Raw genomic sequence first — 21,230 nt, forward strand, 5'->3', positions numbered from 1 at the left:
TATTTACACAAGAACGACTGATAAAAACAACACAAAACGTTCTCTCCAGAAAACCTGCAGTAAATCAAATCATTTTGAGTAAAACAATTTATTGAAGAAAAATAAAAGAATTAGTTAACACAAAAAATAATTGTTAGTATTTAATAATATATACATATTTTCTTTATCCCAGCTGCATCACCTAAAAAGTAACAGCAAATTACACAAAACTAACATTATCTAAATTTTAATCTTGAACTTTTTACACTTAAGCTTTCACATCAAATCTTATCAAGGCTTATCTTTGTTTTCTCTTAAATTAGCTTAACCTAAATGACAGATCATCAACGCTTTGCTTGGATATTTATTTCTTCTAAATTAAAATTCTTTATTTTCTGATCATCAAGGCTTTCTTTGGATCAAACTGAACAATTTTGTTTTTCCCTCCTACATTTCTTAAAGTGTCTAACGACCTCAAACGTCGATTCACCACCCAACCCTTATCAACAACCCAGGCCTTGTAGAAATTTTTGAAAATTTAACCATTTAATTTAAGCTAAACAGTGAAGAACTTCTCATCCTTCACTTGAGCCCTTCCTCTTAGATGACCCAGGCTAAAAGACTTAAACTTAATAAGTCATAAAATAGTATCCAACGATCTACTCGTGTGCTAATTGTACCTGAACTTTGTGGATTGATTTACTATTCTCCAACCCTCGATCACAAATCACAACCCCTAAGTAAGATTAGATAGGTCTACCTTAAATTAGAACTTAGTCACGAGAAAGTAAAAAACCATTCTCACGAATTGATATACTACTCTCTGTCCAACCCGTCAAACCGCGACCCAATGAAGATAACTTTTCAAAAGACGATACCAACGCTAACCCCCAACAAACTGAAAGTTTTTTCATCAAATCACCAATTGTATTTACTATGAACTGCATGAACAAAAATTATGATCACATTATATCCACAGCACTTCGCTACACAAAAGCCTACGACTCTTATTTCAGTGATTTTAACCATTTTTGTTAACCTAAATTTTTCTAACACCCGAAGAACGTGACTTACACTGCTCACATCAAATCATGTTACGCACAAAACAAACTCACAAATACACTTACTATAAATTTATACAACACCATTACACAACTATTACACCATCACGAAACCTACAGTATCGATTTCAAATTATTAACTCCAAATACACATCACCATTCTTCTTAAACTTCACATACTGTATAAAAGACACTAATATGCAAGGAATCCTTAGAAACTACGACCCTATCTGACAAATGTATATATTCCGCCCACTAACCAGAACTTTTAACGTTGATGAATCCCGTCCACTAATTCTCCCCCACGAATATATACCGCCCGTTGAAATCCCAATCCTAGAATACCATTATAACATTAAACATAATCATGAGCTTTATAATCTAATACAAAACACACCGCATGAATTCTCACCAAGTAGTCAAGAGCACAAGATTATCAACGCACTTGACTTGCTTTGGTCACTACTGCAAACAAAATATATCACCAGCTTACATGCTAAATCTTTAACAACATCAAATGTCATTCACGATATTTTCCCAAATGGATTTTTTGCTGATGATTAAATAAGTATAATGATATATCTTACACAAAAAATTCAAAACACAACTAACCATTCTTTATAAATGTTTCACTTTCTTTTTTAGATCTAATCACACAATCACCTAAAACAAATAAAAAACAAATAAAAAATTGAAAACTCCTTTCTTGAAATTCTAGACTCGTATTAACAAATTGCAGTATAAATGAAAAGCAGTAAAATTTTCCCCCAAATAGCACTCAAAAATTAATAAATAATCCTCAATGCAAAAAATTTCTTTTTACCAAGCAGTAAATTCAAAAATTAAATTCCCCAAAAGAATTAAAATAATATTTCGATGCAGTAAACTCACAAAAATTGCTGATAAAAAGAGTACTAACTTTTTTACATGACGTTTTTTTATAGATTTGAATCATTCACTCGCTAATAAAATTCTTTCCACAATCGCACAGATCGCCCACGAAGAATTGTTTAAATAATGAATTTTACGTTTTAACTTTCACTGATAACAACTCTAACCATTTTTCACACGTTTCAAACTTTCCAATAACCCGGTTGGAAGGAATTATATTGAGTAAACTACAATAACCAACGCAATTTACAAACGTCACAAACGACAAACTAATAGCATGACCAAGAAAGAAAAACCCACGGTCCCCAAACCAGATTAAAACCAGATTAAAACTGGATAAATTATTCTTTTGAAGACCACTTTCAAGTCTTACCACAATCGAATAAAAGACAAAAAATTCGAAAGACAAAACCAAACCAAAAGATTCGATTTGTGAGAAAAGGACACAACCAGAACAAAAAGAGAAAAACAAGTGATAAAAACAAAACAAAAAATTGAACACAAAAAGAGACTCTGCACAAAGAGACTCAAAATTATGCCCCACTCCTGGCCTCGCCAACCAGAGGGACGTCCTGAGCATGCTATATAGCCGGCCTAACCCACCGCGCTATATCACGCTTTGTGACCCACACTTTTTGCCAAGAGTTGCTCTAGGCTGAGCGACTCTTACAAAAAAATAACTGAACTAATATAAACGCTTTTGCGATAACCATTAATAACAAATCATAACTATAACTAAATTAACAAAGAAAAAAAAATATGTAAGCAATAAACGCAGTATTTATAGATTTTGTAAAGCCCAAAAGACGAGCAGCAAAGAAGACGACAATCCAATCACATTCCAACTTCGGGATGACAAATATTTTTGATTTGCTGCCTAAAGTCACTACCCTCAAAGGATTTAAAGTATGGACCCAACATCGCAACAAAGGAAACCCATTGAACCAGACCAATGGCCATCTCGATGTTCACTTTACGTACAGTTCCTAGTCACCTGGCACTTCACATGGTAAAGTCAAACTTCATCCTGCACGTAATCTCGCTCCAAGCTTAACGAAATCGATATATCATTGCATCGATCAGAAGTCTTGACACAATCACACAAGACTACCACGATCAACGAGACCCATCTAGAGATACAAACATGACAATCTTCGGCCGTCGAACACCAACAGCCACACTTCTTCTTCCTCCAAGAAGCCAATGCTCGCAACTTCAAAAAGAACCTACATCACCCGTCCTTCACTACATCGAACCACTAGAAAACTAAAAACTCTCTATGCCCCGGATGGGTGGAACCAGTTCTAAACTAGAATCTATAATTGGTTATAAATATAATTCTTTAATTCTATAAAATATTCCTAGCTAACCAATCATATACAATATCTAACATTTACACTTATTTGTAAGTGCTGAAACTACTTGTAGTTTCAGCACCAGAGCAGTTTGAATTAAACTTAAAATACAGTTTTTCTCCTTCTGGAAACTAACTCGCATAAACCAGTATACACAGATCTATTGAGACTAGGAGATATAAGAGTAAGATTAAGATCGGTATTAGACTAAGAAGTTGCACAAATCTATCCGGCTGAAAATAAGATAGCGTGACGAGCAGACGGTGTACCTTATTTGAAATTATTCTATGAGTATATCCAAATAGGACATAACTCAAACTGGCAAATTTAATTGAAATTCGAATTCACGTTGCTACTAGCTCGAAATTCGACAAAAATCAAAAATTTATTCATGCTTTTCTAGACACTGGGAAAAAAGTTTGACAATTTTTTAAGGTCTTCCGAAACATGACTCACTCAAAGGGCTTGATATAGTGCTCACTCAAATATGAGTCACTCAAACATGATATAGTACTCAATTCAATTCGATGATTTTTCGTGGTGCCTGATTTTACGTGAAAAACTATAAAAAACTGAAAAACACCCGAATACAAAGTTCTCCTCATTTTCAAAGATCGGAACAATTACCATTTCTTTTCCGCATACTCTTCATATAGTGGGTAAACTTATGCTAGTTCCGCCTCAAATTGTACCAACACATACGGCGCCCTTATGAAAAAGTTAAAAAACATAACAGTTATCAAAAACCAATTCTATCTTTTTTGTTTTCTTCCAAATTGTGTTTGTGCAAATTAAAAACTCTCGGAAACCACTAAGGCTCAACTGAATCATGTACCCTAATATAATGCTTGTACTAATGTTTCCAACGACCCTGATCATAATAAATCGTGATCATCGTTCTTTTCGCCATAAAATTTTGAATGCCATAGCGATTTAAATTGAAGTTATCTAGGATCTGTTGCTTCAAACTCAAAAGCATCGAGCCGACCTCGAACTAAGATCATCTCAACGAAAATGTGGATGTTACTAGCGGTCGATTTAAGATGAACAACCTCCTCTGATCTCCTAGAAATTCGACACCATATCCGTCCAAGCTTAAAAAGTTGATGAGGGCTCTTTTGGCGCCAATTTTCACTTTGTTTGAAGACTAAAGCAGGCCGAAAAACCTAATTTATTTTGACCAAAACCCTCCAAATTGAGTCCAAATTGAGTCTTTTTGGAAAAATTATTTGTTCTTTTTAGAAAAACTGAAGAAAGTTTTTTATTCGACTTAGAAAAAAAGTGTTTTTCGTTCATAATGTTCCCCCTCGAGAAAATCTTATATACGCCCCTTGGATGTAAAATGGCTTTACAAATGGCCCATAACTTTCTCATTCACTCACTCTCGGCTTTTGCGATGATGATAGTGGCGTTGAGTTGCCATGCTTCGTCTTTGCTCTCATTCGCGAACTCCAGTGCCTTCTGTCCGAAGTCTTTAGCCTCTTCATACTTCTTCATCTCCAAGTGACATTTGGCTGAAAACCGAACAGTTTTATTTTTTATTTTGATCAGTAAAACATAACTAAAAGCTATACTAATCAGATAATCATAGTCATAAGAATTATCATAAATCACAATAATTTGCAGATCCCAAAAATCAATAACCCTGTCTAAAAAAGCTCGTTTCAATTGGTTCCCCACATTCGGGATTGGGTTACTTAAGTCAAGGAATAATCAAGGCGGTCATATCAACGTAAGCTTTTTGCGGTTGTCAAATCATTGTGTATTTCTTTAAGAAAACACGAAAATAAATAGTTTTCAATTTTATGATTTCCAAATTTTAAAAAATTTCAAATTTTAAATCTTTTTAAACCTATTTCGTGGTAGAGCCAGATTCGTTCCAGTGTCTCATCTTCATCGTGAATGTGTGCCTCTATCTCGTCCTTGGAATCCATCGTGTGCAGCTTGCGGTTCCAGTAGCCCAAGGCTGCCTCGTGTTTGCCCAGCTTCATACTCACCCTTCCCAGACTGTCCAGTGCCCGGCTGCGCCCGTCTTGGTTGTCGCTGAACATATTATTTCATGCATTTTATATTCATTCTTTATTCGCTGATAAAAATCATGATTTACTCGCTGATTACGCATGCTCTTGTTTAAATCAAGTTTTTTCTTCAAATTAAAATGCATTTACATAAGTACATGAAACCAACAACAAAAAAGGAAACCTTTTAAAAAAAACTTTTAAAAAATTGATCTGACTCTTGAATGTTTTATATTGGCCGTTATTGGAAGTTAATTAATTGGTGCGAACCTATTTCGTGTTTGCTCAAAAAAGGACCGTTAAATTTGGGAAGGTTCATCACAAACTCTCATGAGGCATAGCACTATGTAACCAAATTACAAATTCTTACTACATTGAAGCAGATCGCTTCTACAAAGCCTTCGAAACTTGATATCTAAGCAAAAGATCAATTTAATGCAAAAACCAAATACGATGTTTAACAGAAACTTGATTGCACGAAATCAACAATAGCAGTAGTCAAATCCAGTTAAATGACCCGGGTCGACTTTTTCGACTTTGTCGGTCGCGCTGATGTTAGTTCCGCGACCGAAAATCCATAGTCTGGACAGGGTATTATGTCGCGGTCACTGGCGTGCTCAAACAATTTTTCAAGGGGGCGGTTTTTCGAAAAATTTTGCAAATTTTGCCGACCTTTTTTTAGGTCGAACAATTTCATTTTCCGAGCTCTCCAAAAATTCTATACGGACCCTATTTAGTCAAAAATTTGGTGCGCCGTAGGCAATTGTTTTAAAAAAACAGGTTAAAAAGGCGTTTTTAAGCACTTTTTGGATCATTTTGAGCAAAAAATTGCATTTTTTCGGCGCGCGCTCCCCCTCAATTTTAGTTATATTGGCACCATAGTCGCCTTTACAAAAATTTTGAGGTTGATCAGCCAAAAATGGATGACGTAAAACTATACCAAAGGGTGGAACCTTTGGGAAAAATTGGAAACCAGAATTGGGGGAGAGGAAAAGCTGTCGATCCTTCCCACCCCCACCCCCTCGGCACGCTACTGGTTGCGGAAACTTCAACGAGTGGGTACTATGAATATGTCATGTATTTATCTATGTGAGTGAAAGTATGAAGTATGATCTGCTCAAAATTCGATCGACAACCACATCCAAACTGTGAGCAATCAATGAGGTAACAATGCCATCCCAGCAATAAAGCATCGTGCGCTTAATTGCCACCCTTCCCATTTCTTCTTTATTTAGAAAAAATTTCCAGGTTGCTCAACTAAACTTAGATCTCCGAAAAAAGTACCAATCGTGAAGTCAAACAAAAGGGTGTTTTAAAAAAAAGTATATTGAGTTGACAGCAATATTGAGTTTTAAGTGTCATAGAAAATGGCCCAGATTATACGAAATTATATATACAAATAGCCGAGATTATTAAATGACCGAAGCAACATATCAAAAATAATATATTTAATTTAATTTTCATGTATATTTTAAGAAAATTAAACTAAAAGTTTTCATTAAAATTGTTCAAGCCTAGTTACTACAGCAACCCGCAAAACTAGACAACGCAAAATTGAAGGTTTAGCTTTAAATCAGCTTTGGCAAGTAGCGAACGTTCGCTCGGCTGCACTTGCACTTGCACTCGCCACAAAAGGTGATACGAGGTTCAATCAAAAGATTAATTCGAAGATTTTTTTCCTGGTTACGGCTTTTTTCTCGTAGTACAATCTGGCGCTTCTACATCCAGAGAAAATTTTTGTTATGACCAGAACATGTGGTAAAAGTTGTTTAACTAGCTCTGAAATACACAAAATTGCGCAGAGATTCGACCCATGCCCTCATTGCTCAAAGAGTCTCTTTTGTTGCATTTTTACAACACCCATTTTAATTTATTTATTAATTTTAAAACAATCATTTTATAAAAACTTAATTTTTAATATGCGCTGAAATCAAAAAGGGAGCAAGCGTTGTTAAAACCTCACAAAATTGCCACGAAACTTCATTTTTTTCCTGTTTTTTTTTCAAGAAATTGGAATGTTTTTTTTCTGCTTTATTTGACAAAAAAATTGGAAATTTTGAGAAAAAAATTGGAAACGTGCCTCAGAAATTATATCAAATACAGTTTTGAATTCCATTTAAATGTCACGACAATCATTTATATGGCATGTTGAATCCTATCACATAAAGTATTCTTTTTAGCAAGCTTCGTTAAGAACGAGAGATAGGAACGATAAGAACGAAAAAGAGGTTTTAATTGTGTTTTTTATGCACAGTTACCTACCGTATAGAAAATCCCAAGAGTGAGGTATGAAAACCTTTTCAGCCTTGAGTCGTGATTCAGCAGACTTCAAAGTATCAAATTGTTTGTTTTGAACATTGTTTTTAGTGACCACAACTACTAGCCTAAGCAACAAAAACAAAGCCACCCTAAGCAACAAAAATCAAACACTAGCCAGAACACGACAAAACAACAGCTTTATAAAATGAAATAAGAAAAGGTAGAAATAAGGCTCGAAGTAATGAAAATTTTGCTACATATGGGTTGCGAACGTGCTACCTCGAGAATTGGAGTCTCGCACCCTGTCCTCTCGGCCACGAAAGCTTAAGAGCCAGCAAACACCAGTCACAAATAAAGCAGCTACATATGCAAATAAATTCCCAATTCTATGCGGCAAAAGTGCACGAAACATAACTAGACAATTTTGCAAGTAATAGTTGGGAATATAAAAAACTGAAAGAATCCCCTTTAATTTGCATGTAATCAATTGAAAAGCATAAAGCCATATTATGTATAGTTTATGCATTTCAGAAAATTACGAATTACAAAATTTCAGAAATAGAGTGATTTTTATTGTTATGTTGTTTGAAACAAATAGCTTTTTTTCGGTTCCTTTTATTGAATTTAGACTGTATCATCTGTGTTATTTTTTTAGTATTCGAATGTCCAAACACATTCTACCGAAAATTGTCAAGTTGCCCCAAAACTAGTTTCAGTATAACACTAACGTTTACTAAAAGTCGCAAGTGTAATCATAAAAAACATAATACTTAAAATAAAATGTTTACAGTCAAGGGTACCATGATTCTAACAGAAATATCGTTTACTCGCATTCAATTATATAGATTGGGAGGACGCCGAGAGGTTCCAAAAACCGATTCTCAGGCTCATCAAATCAGAAAAACATATGCTGTTTCGCACTTGCAACTTCTCTGTTTTAATGCTTCTATCCAGTATACAGTGCTGATTTAAATTGTCCAGAGAAAACGCATTAAGATTATAACTTAAAACGCGTTTTTCTCAATTTTGAAAAAATTGATGATAAAATTTACTTAGAATGCTGGCAGAACAAATATGGTGCGCAAAATATTGTTCAGCAAAATTTGCAATCAAAACGTTACCCCAAAAACTGATCATCAAACTTATCATTCTTAGTCAATCAAAAATTAAGCACAAACTACTTAGTTGATCACTGTCACAACTATATCATATCAGTGTGAGCTTCTTAAGTATTCCAACAATGTTAAAAATAGTAGAATCTCCAGAACATTGTATAAGTGATTTTTTTTGTTTGAAAGACAGTAAAGGTCGTTTTTACTATACAGAAGAATACCAATTTTTTATTTAAAAACAATTTTTAAACGTTCTCCGCATTTTTTTTGGAGAATATAGCCTCCCAAAGCTTGTTGGGTTTAATAAGAGACTCATTTCGATTTAATCAAATAAGTGATCGGCTACGTAGTTTTGGCGTAATTTTTAATTGACTAACAAAGCTAAACATTATCAATAATGGGGTAAAAATTTTAGCCTAAATTTTGCAAAACAAATCGACTTATATTTAATTCGCTAAAATTCTAAGCATCGTTTTTTTTCTAAAGTCAACCTAATTTGAGAAGAGTTTATTTGAAATTTCAAGTATAATAAACTTTGTCCAAAACGCTTAAATCAGCGCTGTTGATAAAGATCGAGATCTACAAATTGAAAAAGAAACAGCACTTTTTCTCTCATTGTATAGTGATTGATCCAGCCGTTACTTAGATTTTCAAAAAACTACTGAAGAAAACAAAACGACTTGATATAGGTTTTTTTTATTTTCCATAACATTTGACAGAAAAACATTTGACGATTGTTACTTTCATGTGCACCACCTGTGTAGCAAGGCAGGGGCGGATTTAGGGGGGGCGGACGCTCCCTTCCCCTCAGGGATTCGACCACCTGCCGACCCCTGATTCCCCCCTTTATACTATTTTGAGATATCCATATTTGGTGACGGACTCTAAAAATTTTCTAAAGGCGCCTTTGGCGCCAATATATACTTACTTTAAGGGGGCAGCGCGCGCCGAAAAAACGCAAATTTTTGGTCAAATTTTTCTAAAAAGTGCCTAAAAACGCCTTTTTTGGCCTGTTTTTTAAAATTTTGCCTGCTGCGCTGAAAATTTTACAAAAACAAGGACTTTTTAGTGCTTTGGGAGAGCTCGAAAAATCAATATGGTCCACCTAAAAAAAAATTTTTTTTGAAAATCCACCCCCCTAAACACAAGACCCTCGATAAAATCCTAGATCCACCCCTCTAGCAGGGGGCACTTTTATTCTGCAACTTGGATTAAATCAAGTTCCACGTATCAAATGACCGCCGCCAATTTAGTTCGTTTTCCTCGCAGATACTCACTTGTTCTCGGAGAGATCCCAGTCGTTGAGAAATTGGATCTCAGCTTCTTTGAACTTGTCCTGTTCGAAGAGACAGACCCCGTACAAGTTGTAGAGAGTGGCCAGAAACTCCTGCTTGTTAGACAGCTCTTCATCTGTGTAGATCAGGGCTTCATCCAGAGTCTCTTTGCAACGTTTTTCAGCCTGTTTGTAGTCTTTTTTGTCCATGTCTGAATAAAAATGCATTCTTTTTGTAAATTTTTTTTAAAGATGCTAAATATTTTTGGCATCCAATCGCAAAAAATTCTTAGTTCAAACAAATTTGAGGAGGAAGATTCTAATTAGATATTAATTTAATATCAGATATTAATTTAAGGAGGAAGATAAAAAAGTGAAACTCGTTGTAAATATAGAATTCAAACGTGAGACTTAAAACATGCATGAGTGTTGAAAAACGTCCATAGCCGCAGAATACTTTACCAAACCATTGTATAGTTTATCATCATGTCATTTAGGCAGGTTATTTCAGATTATTTATCTTGTTTCCTGCCCCTTCCATACCCCGTTTAAAATTTTGAACAATTTGGTAATTGTATCCATTTATTTATTTCTTTTTAACTATAAGCAACCTTATTTGGGGTATAAATTATAATCAGACCAATTTTTTCTCTGTGTTTTTATGCCTTTTGATATCAAAAAACAACCTTTCTTACCTTTTTCGATTCGTTCGATCTGCTTGATCACATAGCCCCCTGGATTCGACTTCTTTGTCACTGCCGACGACTCCGTCCCCCTCCTGCTGCTGCTGGATCTCTCGTAGGTCTTGTCGTGGGTGCGGGAGGGATCCTGCTGTCGCCAGAACTCCTCCCGTTTCTCCAAGTATTTGATTGCGTCATTCGTGTAATCTCGGATCTTCTTACCCGACTCGGTGGAGTCGTTCGACACCACTAAAACACGTTGAACAAAACGTCAAACTCGGCAGTCTTTTTTCAATGAAAACATATTTCATGCCAACAATCCGAAGCCTGTTACAGATGACAATTTCCGCATCCTCGGAAAAAATGTTATGACTGATAGAAAAATCTCAAACTTCTTTGGAAAAATGTAAGTCTAACCGACTTCTAACGCGAGTTTTGAAAAGCTTTGATAACATGAAAACCAACGACTAAAAGATTTGAGAATTCAAATTATATGGTCAAAATGACTAGACGGTTTGAGTAATGCTCCCTCTATCTATAACAAACCCATCTAAATTTGACCCATCTCAAGTCTTACAAGCCTTACCTCCATCTTTGAAGAGCTGTTCCAGGTACTCCTTGTCCGAATACAGCTGACCCAGCAGTCTCTTCGAACTCTTCCGGCTGCTCTTAGTCCCCTTGGCTCTCCTCTGCTCCTCAGCCCTCTTCTTCGCATCTTCTGCCTTCTTGCTATGCAGGGGTCCGCGTGACTGGATGCGACCGGTGCCTGGTTTGTGCTTCTTATCACGTTTCTTCACCTGAAATGCGTAATTATCATAGAAAATCATAGTTAAATCATAGAATTGTTAAATCATAGTTAAATCATAGAATTGAAATCATCTATGATTTAACATACCATAGTTAAATCATAGAATTGAAAAGGACCTGTATCATTAGATGTGGCCTAAAAACTTGCGAAGCATGTTGTTTAACTTTGGTAAATAAAAACTTAGAAGAAAAACATTTTGATGAAGCTGAAAAAGTCCAAATTAAATTATAAAAAAGCGACAAAACCTCTATAATGGCAGGAAAAGACTCCCCAACTGCTACTACTTACCGGGTCGAATTTGTAGAAGCAAGTTAGGTCACAGTCCGTACTCAACTCCACACCCTTCGCTTCTAAAAACAAATTTGGGCAACATTTTGAGCGTGAAGTTGACTATTCCCCTCATGAACTCGCTACCCCGTACCCAACCATGATTCCAAACATTGTAACCGCTTTCAATATCTATTTTGTTATGTTGACCTTCAATTTGAAACAAAAACTATTCTATGAGAAGATACTGCTATGAGGGTACTATATGTTCTTCGAAAAGTGGCTTATCGGACTTATATCAGCAGCAAAAACCAAGAAAAGAACGAAAAAAAGTATGCAAAAATCAAGAAAAGAACGAAAAAAAGTATGCAAAAATCAAGAAAAGAGCGAAAAAAAGTATGCAAAAATCAAGAAAGAACGAAAAAAAGTATGCAAAAATCAAGAAAAGAACGAAAAAAAGTATGCAAAAATCAAGAAAAGAACGAAAAAAAGTATATATAAAAGGCAAAAATTGGGTTTTACGCACTTTGCTTATCTCAAAAGCTGCAGTTGGCGCAAGAAAAATTGGCGACAAAATTAGTTGATGTTGATTTCTGAAAATTCCAGAAACAGATTTGGTTGATTTTGGATTTTTTGCGAAATACCGACCAAGAGAAAACCCGGTATGTGCTCCTATTCAGATAAACTATAGCCACTCACTCTCTCCAATTGCATTTTCTATGGCCTCCTGTGACTTCTGGATCCCTATCTGGAACTCTCCGTTGTCCGCTCTCAAGTGACAGCCACGATGGAAGAACATCAGGGCGTACTCGAAGTTACCCATTGCGTAGAGTGCCTCTGCTTTGATCCACAGTCCCTAAAATGTGGAGTGCAGCCTGTATTTAGATAACCGCGTATTCAGACACGTCAGTATTTAGACAAATACTGTATGAACCAATCAGAATCGAGAAAAGACATAAATAATCCAAAATAAATAATAGTTATTTATTAATTTCTTCTTTGTCTCGATTCTGATTGGTTGAAACACTATTTGTCTAAATACTGACGAGTCTGAAAACGCGGTTTTCTAAATACTGCTATGTAACCCTAAAATGTGCAATTGAAAGAATGTGCGTTATATTGAGCCGACTATATGTGACTGATTTAACAAAAAACCGACCTTAAAATTTCATTTTTTTTTGTCGGATACTATTAAAATTGACGTCATTGGTCTTGACTAGAGCAGCAAAAAGCAAGCTTTACAAAATTTACGTCGATAATAAACAGTTTCGAGAGACAAGCCAAATTAAATCTGTTTCTTTTGATGCGTTGTAGAAAATTGATTCACATGAGATCCCTCAATATTAAAGAAAAAATATTGTAGAAAAAACTTGGAGTCTGAAATATTTTTTAAGCGGTCAAATCTTGTTTAGACGCATCACTTAAATCTTCTCCTTGATACAATGTATTTATTGTGAAGTGAATGCTGTGAATGCTTGAACTGTGTTGACCTTTGAGTAGGAGGGGTCATCGTCGAGAGCCTCTTCTGCGTCCTCCAGAGCGGCATCTGAGTCACCCAGGTAGAGTTTACAGAGTGCTCTGGAGTAATAACAGAGTCTCTTGTCCATACCTTCAGCCTCCGCGCGTTCCAGGGCCTGGAAGCAAATACTATTAGGACCCAATTCCATAGAAGTCAGAACCCGTTTTAAAAATGAGACAACATTTAAACTTCATTTAAATTTCGCTAAGACTTCAACAAACAAGTCAGAATTAGTCAAGCTTTACTGAATAAGAAATAAGCCTCATGGTCTCACAAAAATCTCCTTGGATATTTTTTCCTTCTTCAGATAAAAAAAGCTCTGCAATTGTCAATTTAATTTAATGGGCATCACATGAAAGAAAACTGTTAAGGTTTAAGAGAACGACCGCTAACAGTACTGAAGAAAAAACCTAAATGATTAAATTTGAAGGAAAAGAAGCATTAAAAATGGTTTTCGAACTCTTTTCGAAGAAGTACGAATTTCGAACTCTTCTTTCCCTTCAACCCCTTTTGAAAATGTATGACTCACAGCAGTGTATGACTCTATGGCCTTCTTGTACTCCTGCACTCTGTAGAGTCTGTCGCCCTCTGCCAAGTAAGTAGTACAACTACTCTTCGGCTGCTCCTGCGTGACCAAAGTGGCCGACTCCTCCTCCTCGTGTCTGCCCATCCCACCACCTCCTGCACCCGCGGGCATTGTTGTTATATTGCTTATAAGTTATTTATTACTAACTTAGTTAACCGGTTCTAAGAGTGGTTAAACAAAAATCCGATTTTAACGTTGGATCAATAAAAACCTTTTTAAAGGTTTGTTCAAAATAAACCGATTTGAAACAAGAAATCGGTTGACTATAAAAATTGAATTCAAGAGAGTTAGAAAAGTAAGATCAAATTAAACTAATAAATTAAATATTGGCAATAGCGATTGAGGATGAAGTGTTAAAAAGCGAACAATTGTAATCACACCATTCGAAGAATTTTTTTGGGAGCAGTCATATGTTAAAATTTTTTGAGTCGATATTCTGAATGTTTTTTTTTTCTAAATCAAGGATTTAAGAAGCTTCTGTCTTCGCTCTTATTGAACGTTATAGCTCCTGTGTTTCTTATAACCGTTTCGTTGAAGCTAAATGGGAACGTATTTTGTTTTAAAGCACGTGCTATCATATCAGTAATGGCCTGGGACAATACACTGAGAAGATAAAAAATTTGTATCCTTTTTTCCAATTTTTGATATCATGGATAACATGTGACCGTTTTTTTATCCCCTCTCCCTGAGTATTTTTTTTTGTAAAACTATGGCTCGTATTGTCCGTTTATTATTTTTAAAAAATGGGCATACGGAATAGTTATAAGGCTATTCCAAACATGTTTGGTCTGCTCCCCCTCCCTCTCTCTCTCTCCCTATACTTTCGTACTGGTATAACGTTTATTCGCCTTTCCCTTGTATCAAGTTAAAAATTTAGTGAACTGTCTTGTCTAATGATCGATGATTGTAATCTAAATCGATTTAGTTTTCATGGTCAACTTTGTAAAACAACTGGTTACAGCAATATAAAAAAGTGGGGGACGGAGGGGGGAGGGGTTTCCATTCAACCCCTTTCACCTTTCAATAGCAATTTTGAAATACTCGTCTCGTCGAATACAATTTTAAAAAACAATTTTGAAAAATATTTTCGAAACAAAAAAAAATTGGTATGCTGCCCGGGCCGAGGTCGGAGACTTATGTTGCGACCAATGCGAGTCAACATGTGTATGTTGCAACCAGGGGCGGATGAGGGGGGGGGGGGCAGAGGGCGAACAAACGGGAGGGCCCCCTCTTTTGAGATATCCATAATTGGTGACGTACCCCAAAAAATTTCTAAAGGCGCCTTTGGCGCCAATATATACTAATTTTGAGGGGGAGCGCGCGCCAAAAAACGCGTTTTTTTGGTCAAAATTTTCCAAAAAATGCCTGAAACCGCCTTTTTTGGCCAAATTTTTTGCCTGCGATGCAGAAAATTTTACCAAAACAGGGTCTTTTTAGTGCTTTGTGAGAGCTGGGAAATTCACTTTGGTCGACCTAACAAAAAAAGGTCGACAAAACTTTCGGTCCGCCCCCTCAAGAAAATCCTAGATCCGCCTCTGGTTGCGTGCGACCATTAAGACTCAAAATGGGTATGTTGCGACTTTGTGCGACCGAAACTCCGTGGTGTCATTTTTAACATGTTTAAAGTCTTGTCCGCGGAAAAACACACAAGTCTATGCGCGAAGAGAAAAAACAGTTTGGCCTCGTAACGATGTTAGGAGAAGCAGGAGAAACCGTCCTCCGGGTCAAGTATAGCGTCATAATGACTTACGATGCAATGGAAAACTTTCAAAAAATTTGGAAGTGCACAGTTTTTTCAGACTGTTCTCAGATTGTCATCTCCTACCATCAACCATTTTGACTGAAACTGAACGTTCACAGAAGTAACACTTCTATTGAAGTTATTTATCGATAAAACTCGAATTCAATTTTGCAGCCCTCTTCTAGCAATTGGGAAAAAACACTTAATTTTTGAAGAAAAAAAAGTTGCATTTTGCTTTTAAATTTTTCGCAACCTTATTTCAGAATTCTGACAGCGTTCAAAATACTTCGTGCAGCTTGCAAAATTGTTAAAACTTCTAATACAAAATGATCTTTGGCTATTGTTCTGGTAATCTGTCAAATTTTATTCCATGACTTCGGGTGCTAATTTGAAACCATTTGAAAATTTTCTACATAATTCCACTCACATAAATACATGCATACAATTTTGTAAACCTTTAAAAATGGAGTTTAGCTTCATGAGTAAATCAGATACCCGAAAACATGTATCGTCCGGGGTCGAGCATTAAATTGTAATACCGCCATTTTTGTCGTGACTCACTCTACATTGACGAAAAAAAAAATATGAAAAAGATTGGCTGCAGTTTTTTGCAGACTGGTCTCAGAATGGCGTTTTTTTACCATCAACCAGCTAAACCATAACTGAAAACTAGTTTAATCAAACTCTGGAAGATTTTCTCAGAAAAAAAAGCTTCTGATTATGCTTCTTTTTTGTTTTTCAGCTTTTTTGTCCAATTGGAACCAGTTCTAAACTAGTTTTAACTAACCAATCATAATCTATCACTAACAATGACACTTATTTGTAAGTGCTGAAACTACTTGCAGTTTCAGCACCAGTACAATTAGAATAAATCTTAGACTACAGTTGATCTCCTTCTGGATAAACTCCAAGAACTAAATCGTAAAAACCAGTATACACTAGATCTATTGAGACTAGGATATATAAGGGTAAGATTAAGATTGGTATTAGACTAAGAAGTTGCACGAATCTATTCGGCCGAAAATAACATAGCGTGACGAACAGACGGTGTACTTTACCTGAAATTACTCTATGAGTACAGTGCCTCGTGCATAACTCACAATGCTCAACATGATCAAAATTTTTTGCTTTTCCTGCCAAACTACAATGGCTGTCAATTTGAGAATATCTTGAAATTTTTTCTGGTACAACATTTCTCAAATGCTTAAAAAAATTACAGAATATTTGAGGAATTCATTGCAGAAAAAAAGTCTTAAACTTTTTGTACATTTTTGAAGTTTGGTTTCTCAAATAGCAATTTTCCTCCCTTCAATTATTTTGATTTTAATTAAATACAAAAACCCAGCTATTTTATTATGAAAAAATTTTTAGTATCAAACCCAATTTTGAAAACCCGAATTAATTTTGCACCTTCCCTCCGCCGATCGAAGGATACTTACAAAAATAGTTTGCGAAATTTTTATTATAACGTTTTCTGAATTTGAATCTTTTTTTCAATTGTTTTTTTTTCACAAAGCCTAAGTTATTGAAATTTTTTGTACTTCTTGCGGATTTGCAATGATTTTCATTCTTAAAAAAATCCAGCTTGTTCTGGTAAAATTTTTTTAAAATAATTTCTATAAATATCGGCGCCGTTTTTAAATTACTGAAAGCTTGTTTCTGGAATCCGCAGTCATACAAATTTAACTTTGTGCGTCTACAGAATATATAATTTGACCACAAGATGATTCAAAAAACCACGGAATATTTTTTGTCCGGGGTCGGTTGATGAATTATACAGCAGCAATTTTTAGCCACCATTATTCTCATCGCTTAAAAACATTGGAAAAAGAGTTTAGATACAAGATAAATTGCTCTGAAAATTTTGGTTTTATAGTGCTCTCAGATTGGCTTTTCAATGCCACCAACCATTTCGACTTCTATTGAAAACCAGTTGTTTTAGTAAGGCTACGTTACTATCAAACTTGAATTTTGTCAACTCCAGCTCCACTTTGTAGTGCCCCTTCCACCGGTCAAAATACCTTTATAAAATGTTTCACGACGTTTGAGAAATTATAACTAGTTTTTACTTTTTCAAATTTCTTCTCAAATTTGATGTCACAATGGTCAAACATATGAAGAAATTTTTGTGGATTTTTTGTGACTTTTGTGGTACTAAAACTTTTTCAGAATATTTGAGTACAAAATGCAGTGTTGGGTTTTTTCTGATCTTATGACAACCAAAGAAATATTTTGGAACTCGTCGGGCAAAAATGAATGCCATAATAGTTCAAAGGGGGTGACAGCGGCGTCGAGTTCCTGAAGGAGTGCGCTATTGAAACCCCATTCACCCTCAGCCCCTGGGGAGAACAAAACAAAATTACACTGCAAAAAGTAGAAAAAAAGAGAAATTTTAATGTTTTTTAATAAAATCAATAATAAAAAATAACTAAGGCAATGACCAAGTACTTTCGTTAAAATGATAAAAACCACCTTGAAAAACCGCAACTCCAACACCTCATAATGCGCTACCGGGAGAGGAAAAAAAATTACTATCAAAAAAAATATAACCCAAGCCCTTATGAGTTTTTCTAGATGCCAAAAGTAGACTTTTAAAAAGTTATAATAACGGCAAGGTTGTTTTTCTTTACAATTTTTGATAACCATACTAACTATTCTAATAATATTTTTATTACAAAAAACTTTTTTTTTGGTAGCTGTATGCATGTATGGCTTGAAGAAAGAACGTGAAGAGCAAGAACACAGTTCGATCTTTCTTCTTGCTTAAGTTTGTGCTTGGAAAATTAAGACTTGCGCAATTCAAAATAGATCATTAAACCAGAAAATGATGTTCTGAAACGAATTGAGAGTTTTTCTACCTTAAAAAGGGGCTCATAAAAAGTAGAACAGTATTTAATTGAAAGCTAATATTATTGATGAATTTCTAGCTGTTATCCATTTGGAAGAATTTTTTGAAAACCGTTGGAAATTCTGAATATGTCTGAATCGAAGCAACACGAACTGCTATGTGGACTATTTGGAAAAATTACACGATGAAACGATTAATTTGGGCTCCGAAAAAGGAGATATTCAATTTAATTGTGGCAAATATAGTGGAATACTCCCGGATGAGGCACTTTGAAGCCGGAAAAATTTCAATCGAAGAAAGTTTTGTTATTAAAGCCAAAGTACAGCTCTCCACATCCGCACAAGGTGTTAGATATCAACTAGGCACATTCTCCATTACCTTTTCATTACAGTTATTACTTTGAGTATATCATTGAAAATATAAACATTTATCATATAACAAAAACTCCGGTCTACACAAGGTAAAAAATTCTATAAAAATGAACCCAAAAGGCACGTCAATTGCAACCAGTTCTACTGACTAGAAGTGTTCATGCGAAAATGATGCACTCCAGTTTTCACCAATTAACAAAAGTCCATGTTATCAAAATCCCAGGCACGTATTTTATAAAAACAGAAACAGTAGCCAATGAGTTTAGCTATCCATCTGTCCATCATTTACATACTGAAAATTTATTTCGACTTACTCAGCGAATAAAAACTATCCGCACTGATAAAAGCAACACAATTTATTTTAGCAAAAGTAGGCGACCACTAGAACCCTTAATTTTCAAATTCTGTGCGTAGGCAATTAGAAAAAAATTACAAGTTGTATTCGATGGTTTTTTGATAATTGTTTTGTTATGGTTTATAGATATAATTTTGCTCAATATTAGACAAAAAATATTTATAAAAAACTTAATATTGAAAGTTTTTAAACAATTTCAGGTTTTATTAGATACTTTTTTGAGAAAGTATTGCGTTTTTTTGGTTGAATCTTTTTCTAATTAGTGAAATTAAAAATTTTTGAAGAAATCAAAAAAGCTGGTTTTTGCAATCTTTCGAGGTTGCACATAAAAGTAATGTAACTAAAAATGTTGATATATTTTTTTTTTGTACCAATTAGTTCTTGAAAATTAAATGATTACTCAGAGGCAAAGCTGAGATTCGCACCACTTGTGATACAAAACAAGAAAAAAATTGAAAAAAAAGAATATCTCGAAAAAACTAGATTAATCAATATGATTAAGCCTGGTTTTAAAACAAAAACATGCCAAGACAATTAAATGTGAAATTAGCAGGGGAAGATAATAAACCAAGCGGTAAAAAAGCCAAAAATACATTGTCGAAAACTCTTTAAGCCGAAAAAAAAATCAACAAGACTTAAAAGTTATGAAAAGTCTGCTTCAACCTCAAAATACACAACCACTCAAAAAACTTTATTCGCTCATCAAATCAACCAAAACGAGGCCACTAAGCCGATATAAAAAATGCCGAACCCTAATAAGCCCAAAAAAAGAAAAGGAAAAAGTCGAATAAATTTCAAAAAATTTAAGACTAATAAGAAGTTATAAAATCCCCCTCGTCCTCAAAACACAAACCCGCACATACGAACTTTCTGCAATCGTCGAAAAATGCAACATGAGGCTGATATAATGTAGGCTGAAACTTATCATTTCGAAAATAAAGGAAAAACAAAAAGGCCGAAAAAATGTTGTCTTGTAAAACTTGAACTACAATTTTGCGATCCAGAGGTGAGCATAGAAAATATTTTCCGTTTACACGACTCAAAATTAGGTCACTATTAAATCGAGAAAAAGTAGGGCGAAATCATTTGGACAGAATAAAATTTTTAAGCGACAGCAGAGATTACAAACAGCAGTGAACATAGCGTGAATTTCTCCAATAAGAGTTGATCCTCCCAGGGGTCTCACATACCTTCTGAACTGAAAATTTTTTGTTTGGCAATTTAGTCCTTGTTGTTTTCATACATTGTTAATAAAATAAATTTAGTTCAAGTTTCATTTAAAAGCAGAAAAACTAAAACTTCAAATGCTGAGGTGCGAATTAATTAAATTTTTATTACGTCAAACAAGATGCCAACAATTTCATTTATTTCCATCTGACGTGGCGTAAAAAGTGTTTTGTTCTATTTATCTAATTGCGTCATTGCTCAACAATCTTTCGGCACTAATTACCTTATGAGGAGTGGCTAAAATATTATAATAGACGCGGAAAAATTCGAAAAATGACAAATTTGGGTCGGAATAGACTGATATTTAGTCTCTATAGTCTAATAATTTTTAAACTACGTCGCAACCAATTAACAGAGATAGTCTAAAAACTAATTGCAAATTAGTCTAAGAGTTAGTCGCGATAGTCCATAATTCGGCCGAGTTAGTCTAAAAAAATTTCATTTCATGGCAGGCATTTTTAACAACAAACTATTTTTAAAATGAAATTAACAAAAACGCAAACCAACTATTCAGCTAAACAGTGCCCTTTATCTAAACCAAGATGAAAAAGAGTCCATATATTCGTAAAATTGGTCGCGATTTAGTCCGATGAAGGTAATTAATTTCATGTTCTATTATTATTTTAAAATCAGATGTTAAAATGTAACCAATTAGGGTGCAAACCAGCTGATCAGCCAATCAGTGCCCCTTATCTAAACCTAGATAAAAATAGAGCCAAAAAACGTTCTTGAAACGATTTAACCATACATAGAACTCACTTTGTTCTAAAATGTTTAGCTAAACAGTATGATCACAAGAAAGGACAAAGCATGAGTTTTTAAGGAAATTTTGAGAACTATTGTTCCTCCTGAAGGAATATTTATGCTCGGGTGGTTTTTT

The 21,230-nt window shown here is 34.8% G+C and overlaps 2 protein-coding genes across 6 annotated transcripts in view; one reads left to right on the forward strand and one right to left on the reverse strand.

The window, feature by feature from the left end:
- LOC134841170 (calcium-dependent secretion activator 1-like) overlaps window positions 1–21,230 on the forward strand; it is a 570,701-nt gene that overhangs the window by 192,247 nt on the left and 357,224 nt on the right. The window lies entirely within an intron of this gene.
- LOC134842770 (outer dynein arm-docking complex subunit 4-like) overlaps window positions 1–21,230 on the reverse strand; it is a 38,827-nt gene that overhangs the window by 4,898 nt on the left and 12,699 nt on the right. The window contains exons 2-10 of one of the 2 annotated variants that reach the window (XM_063859251.1): window positions 13,752–13,903; window positions 13,194–13,337; window positions 12,403–12,559; window positions 11,725–11,786; window positions 11,215–11,425; window positions 10,644–10,877; window positions 9,953–10,160; window positions 5,139–5,329; window positions 4,669–4,800 (exon numbers count right to left, since the gene is read on the reverse strand). In XM_063859251.1, coding sequence (XP_063715321.1) covers window positions 4,669–4,800; window positions 5,139–5,329; window positions 9,953–10,160; window positions 10,644–10,877; window positions 11,215–11,425; window positions 11,725–11,786; window positions 12,403–12,559; window positions 13,194–13,337; window positions 13,752–13,892 — 1,480 coding nt within the window. In that variant the 5' untranslated portion in view covers window positions 13,893–13,903. Of the gene's footprint in view, window positions 1–4,668; window positions 4,801–5,138; window positions 5,330–9,952; window positions 10,161–10,643; window positions 10,878–11,214; window positions 11,426–11,724; window positions 11,787–12,402; window positions 12,560–13,193; window positions 13,338–13,751; window positions 14,421–21,230 lie in introns of those variants that run through there. The other variant, XM_063859250.1, reaches the window with a different exon arrangement.

The sequence above is a fragment of the Symsagittifera roscoffensis genome, chromosome 3 (assembly GCF_963678635.1).
Source record: "Symsagittifera roscoffensis chromosome 3, txSymRosc1.1, whole genome shotgun sequence".
In the NCBI taxonomy this organism is placed as follows: Eukaryota; Metazoa; Xenacoelomorpha; order Acoela; family Convolutidae; genus Symsagittifera; species Symsagittifera roscoffensis.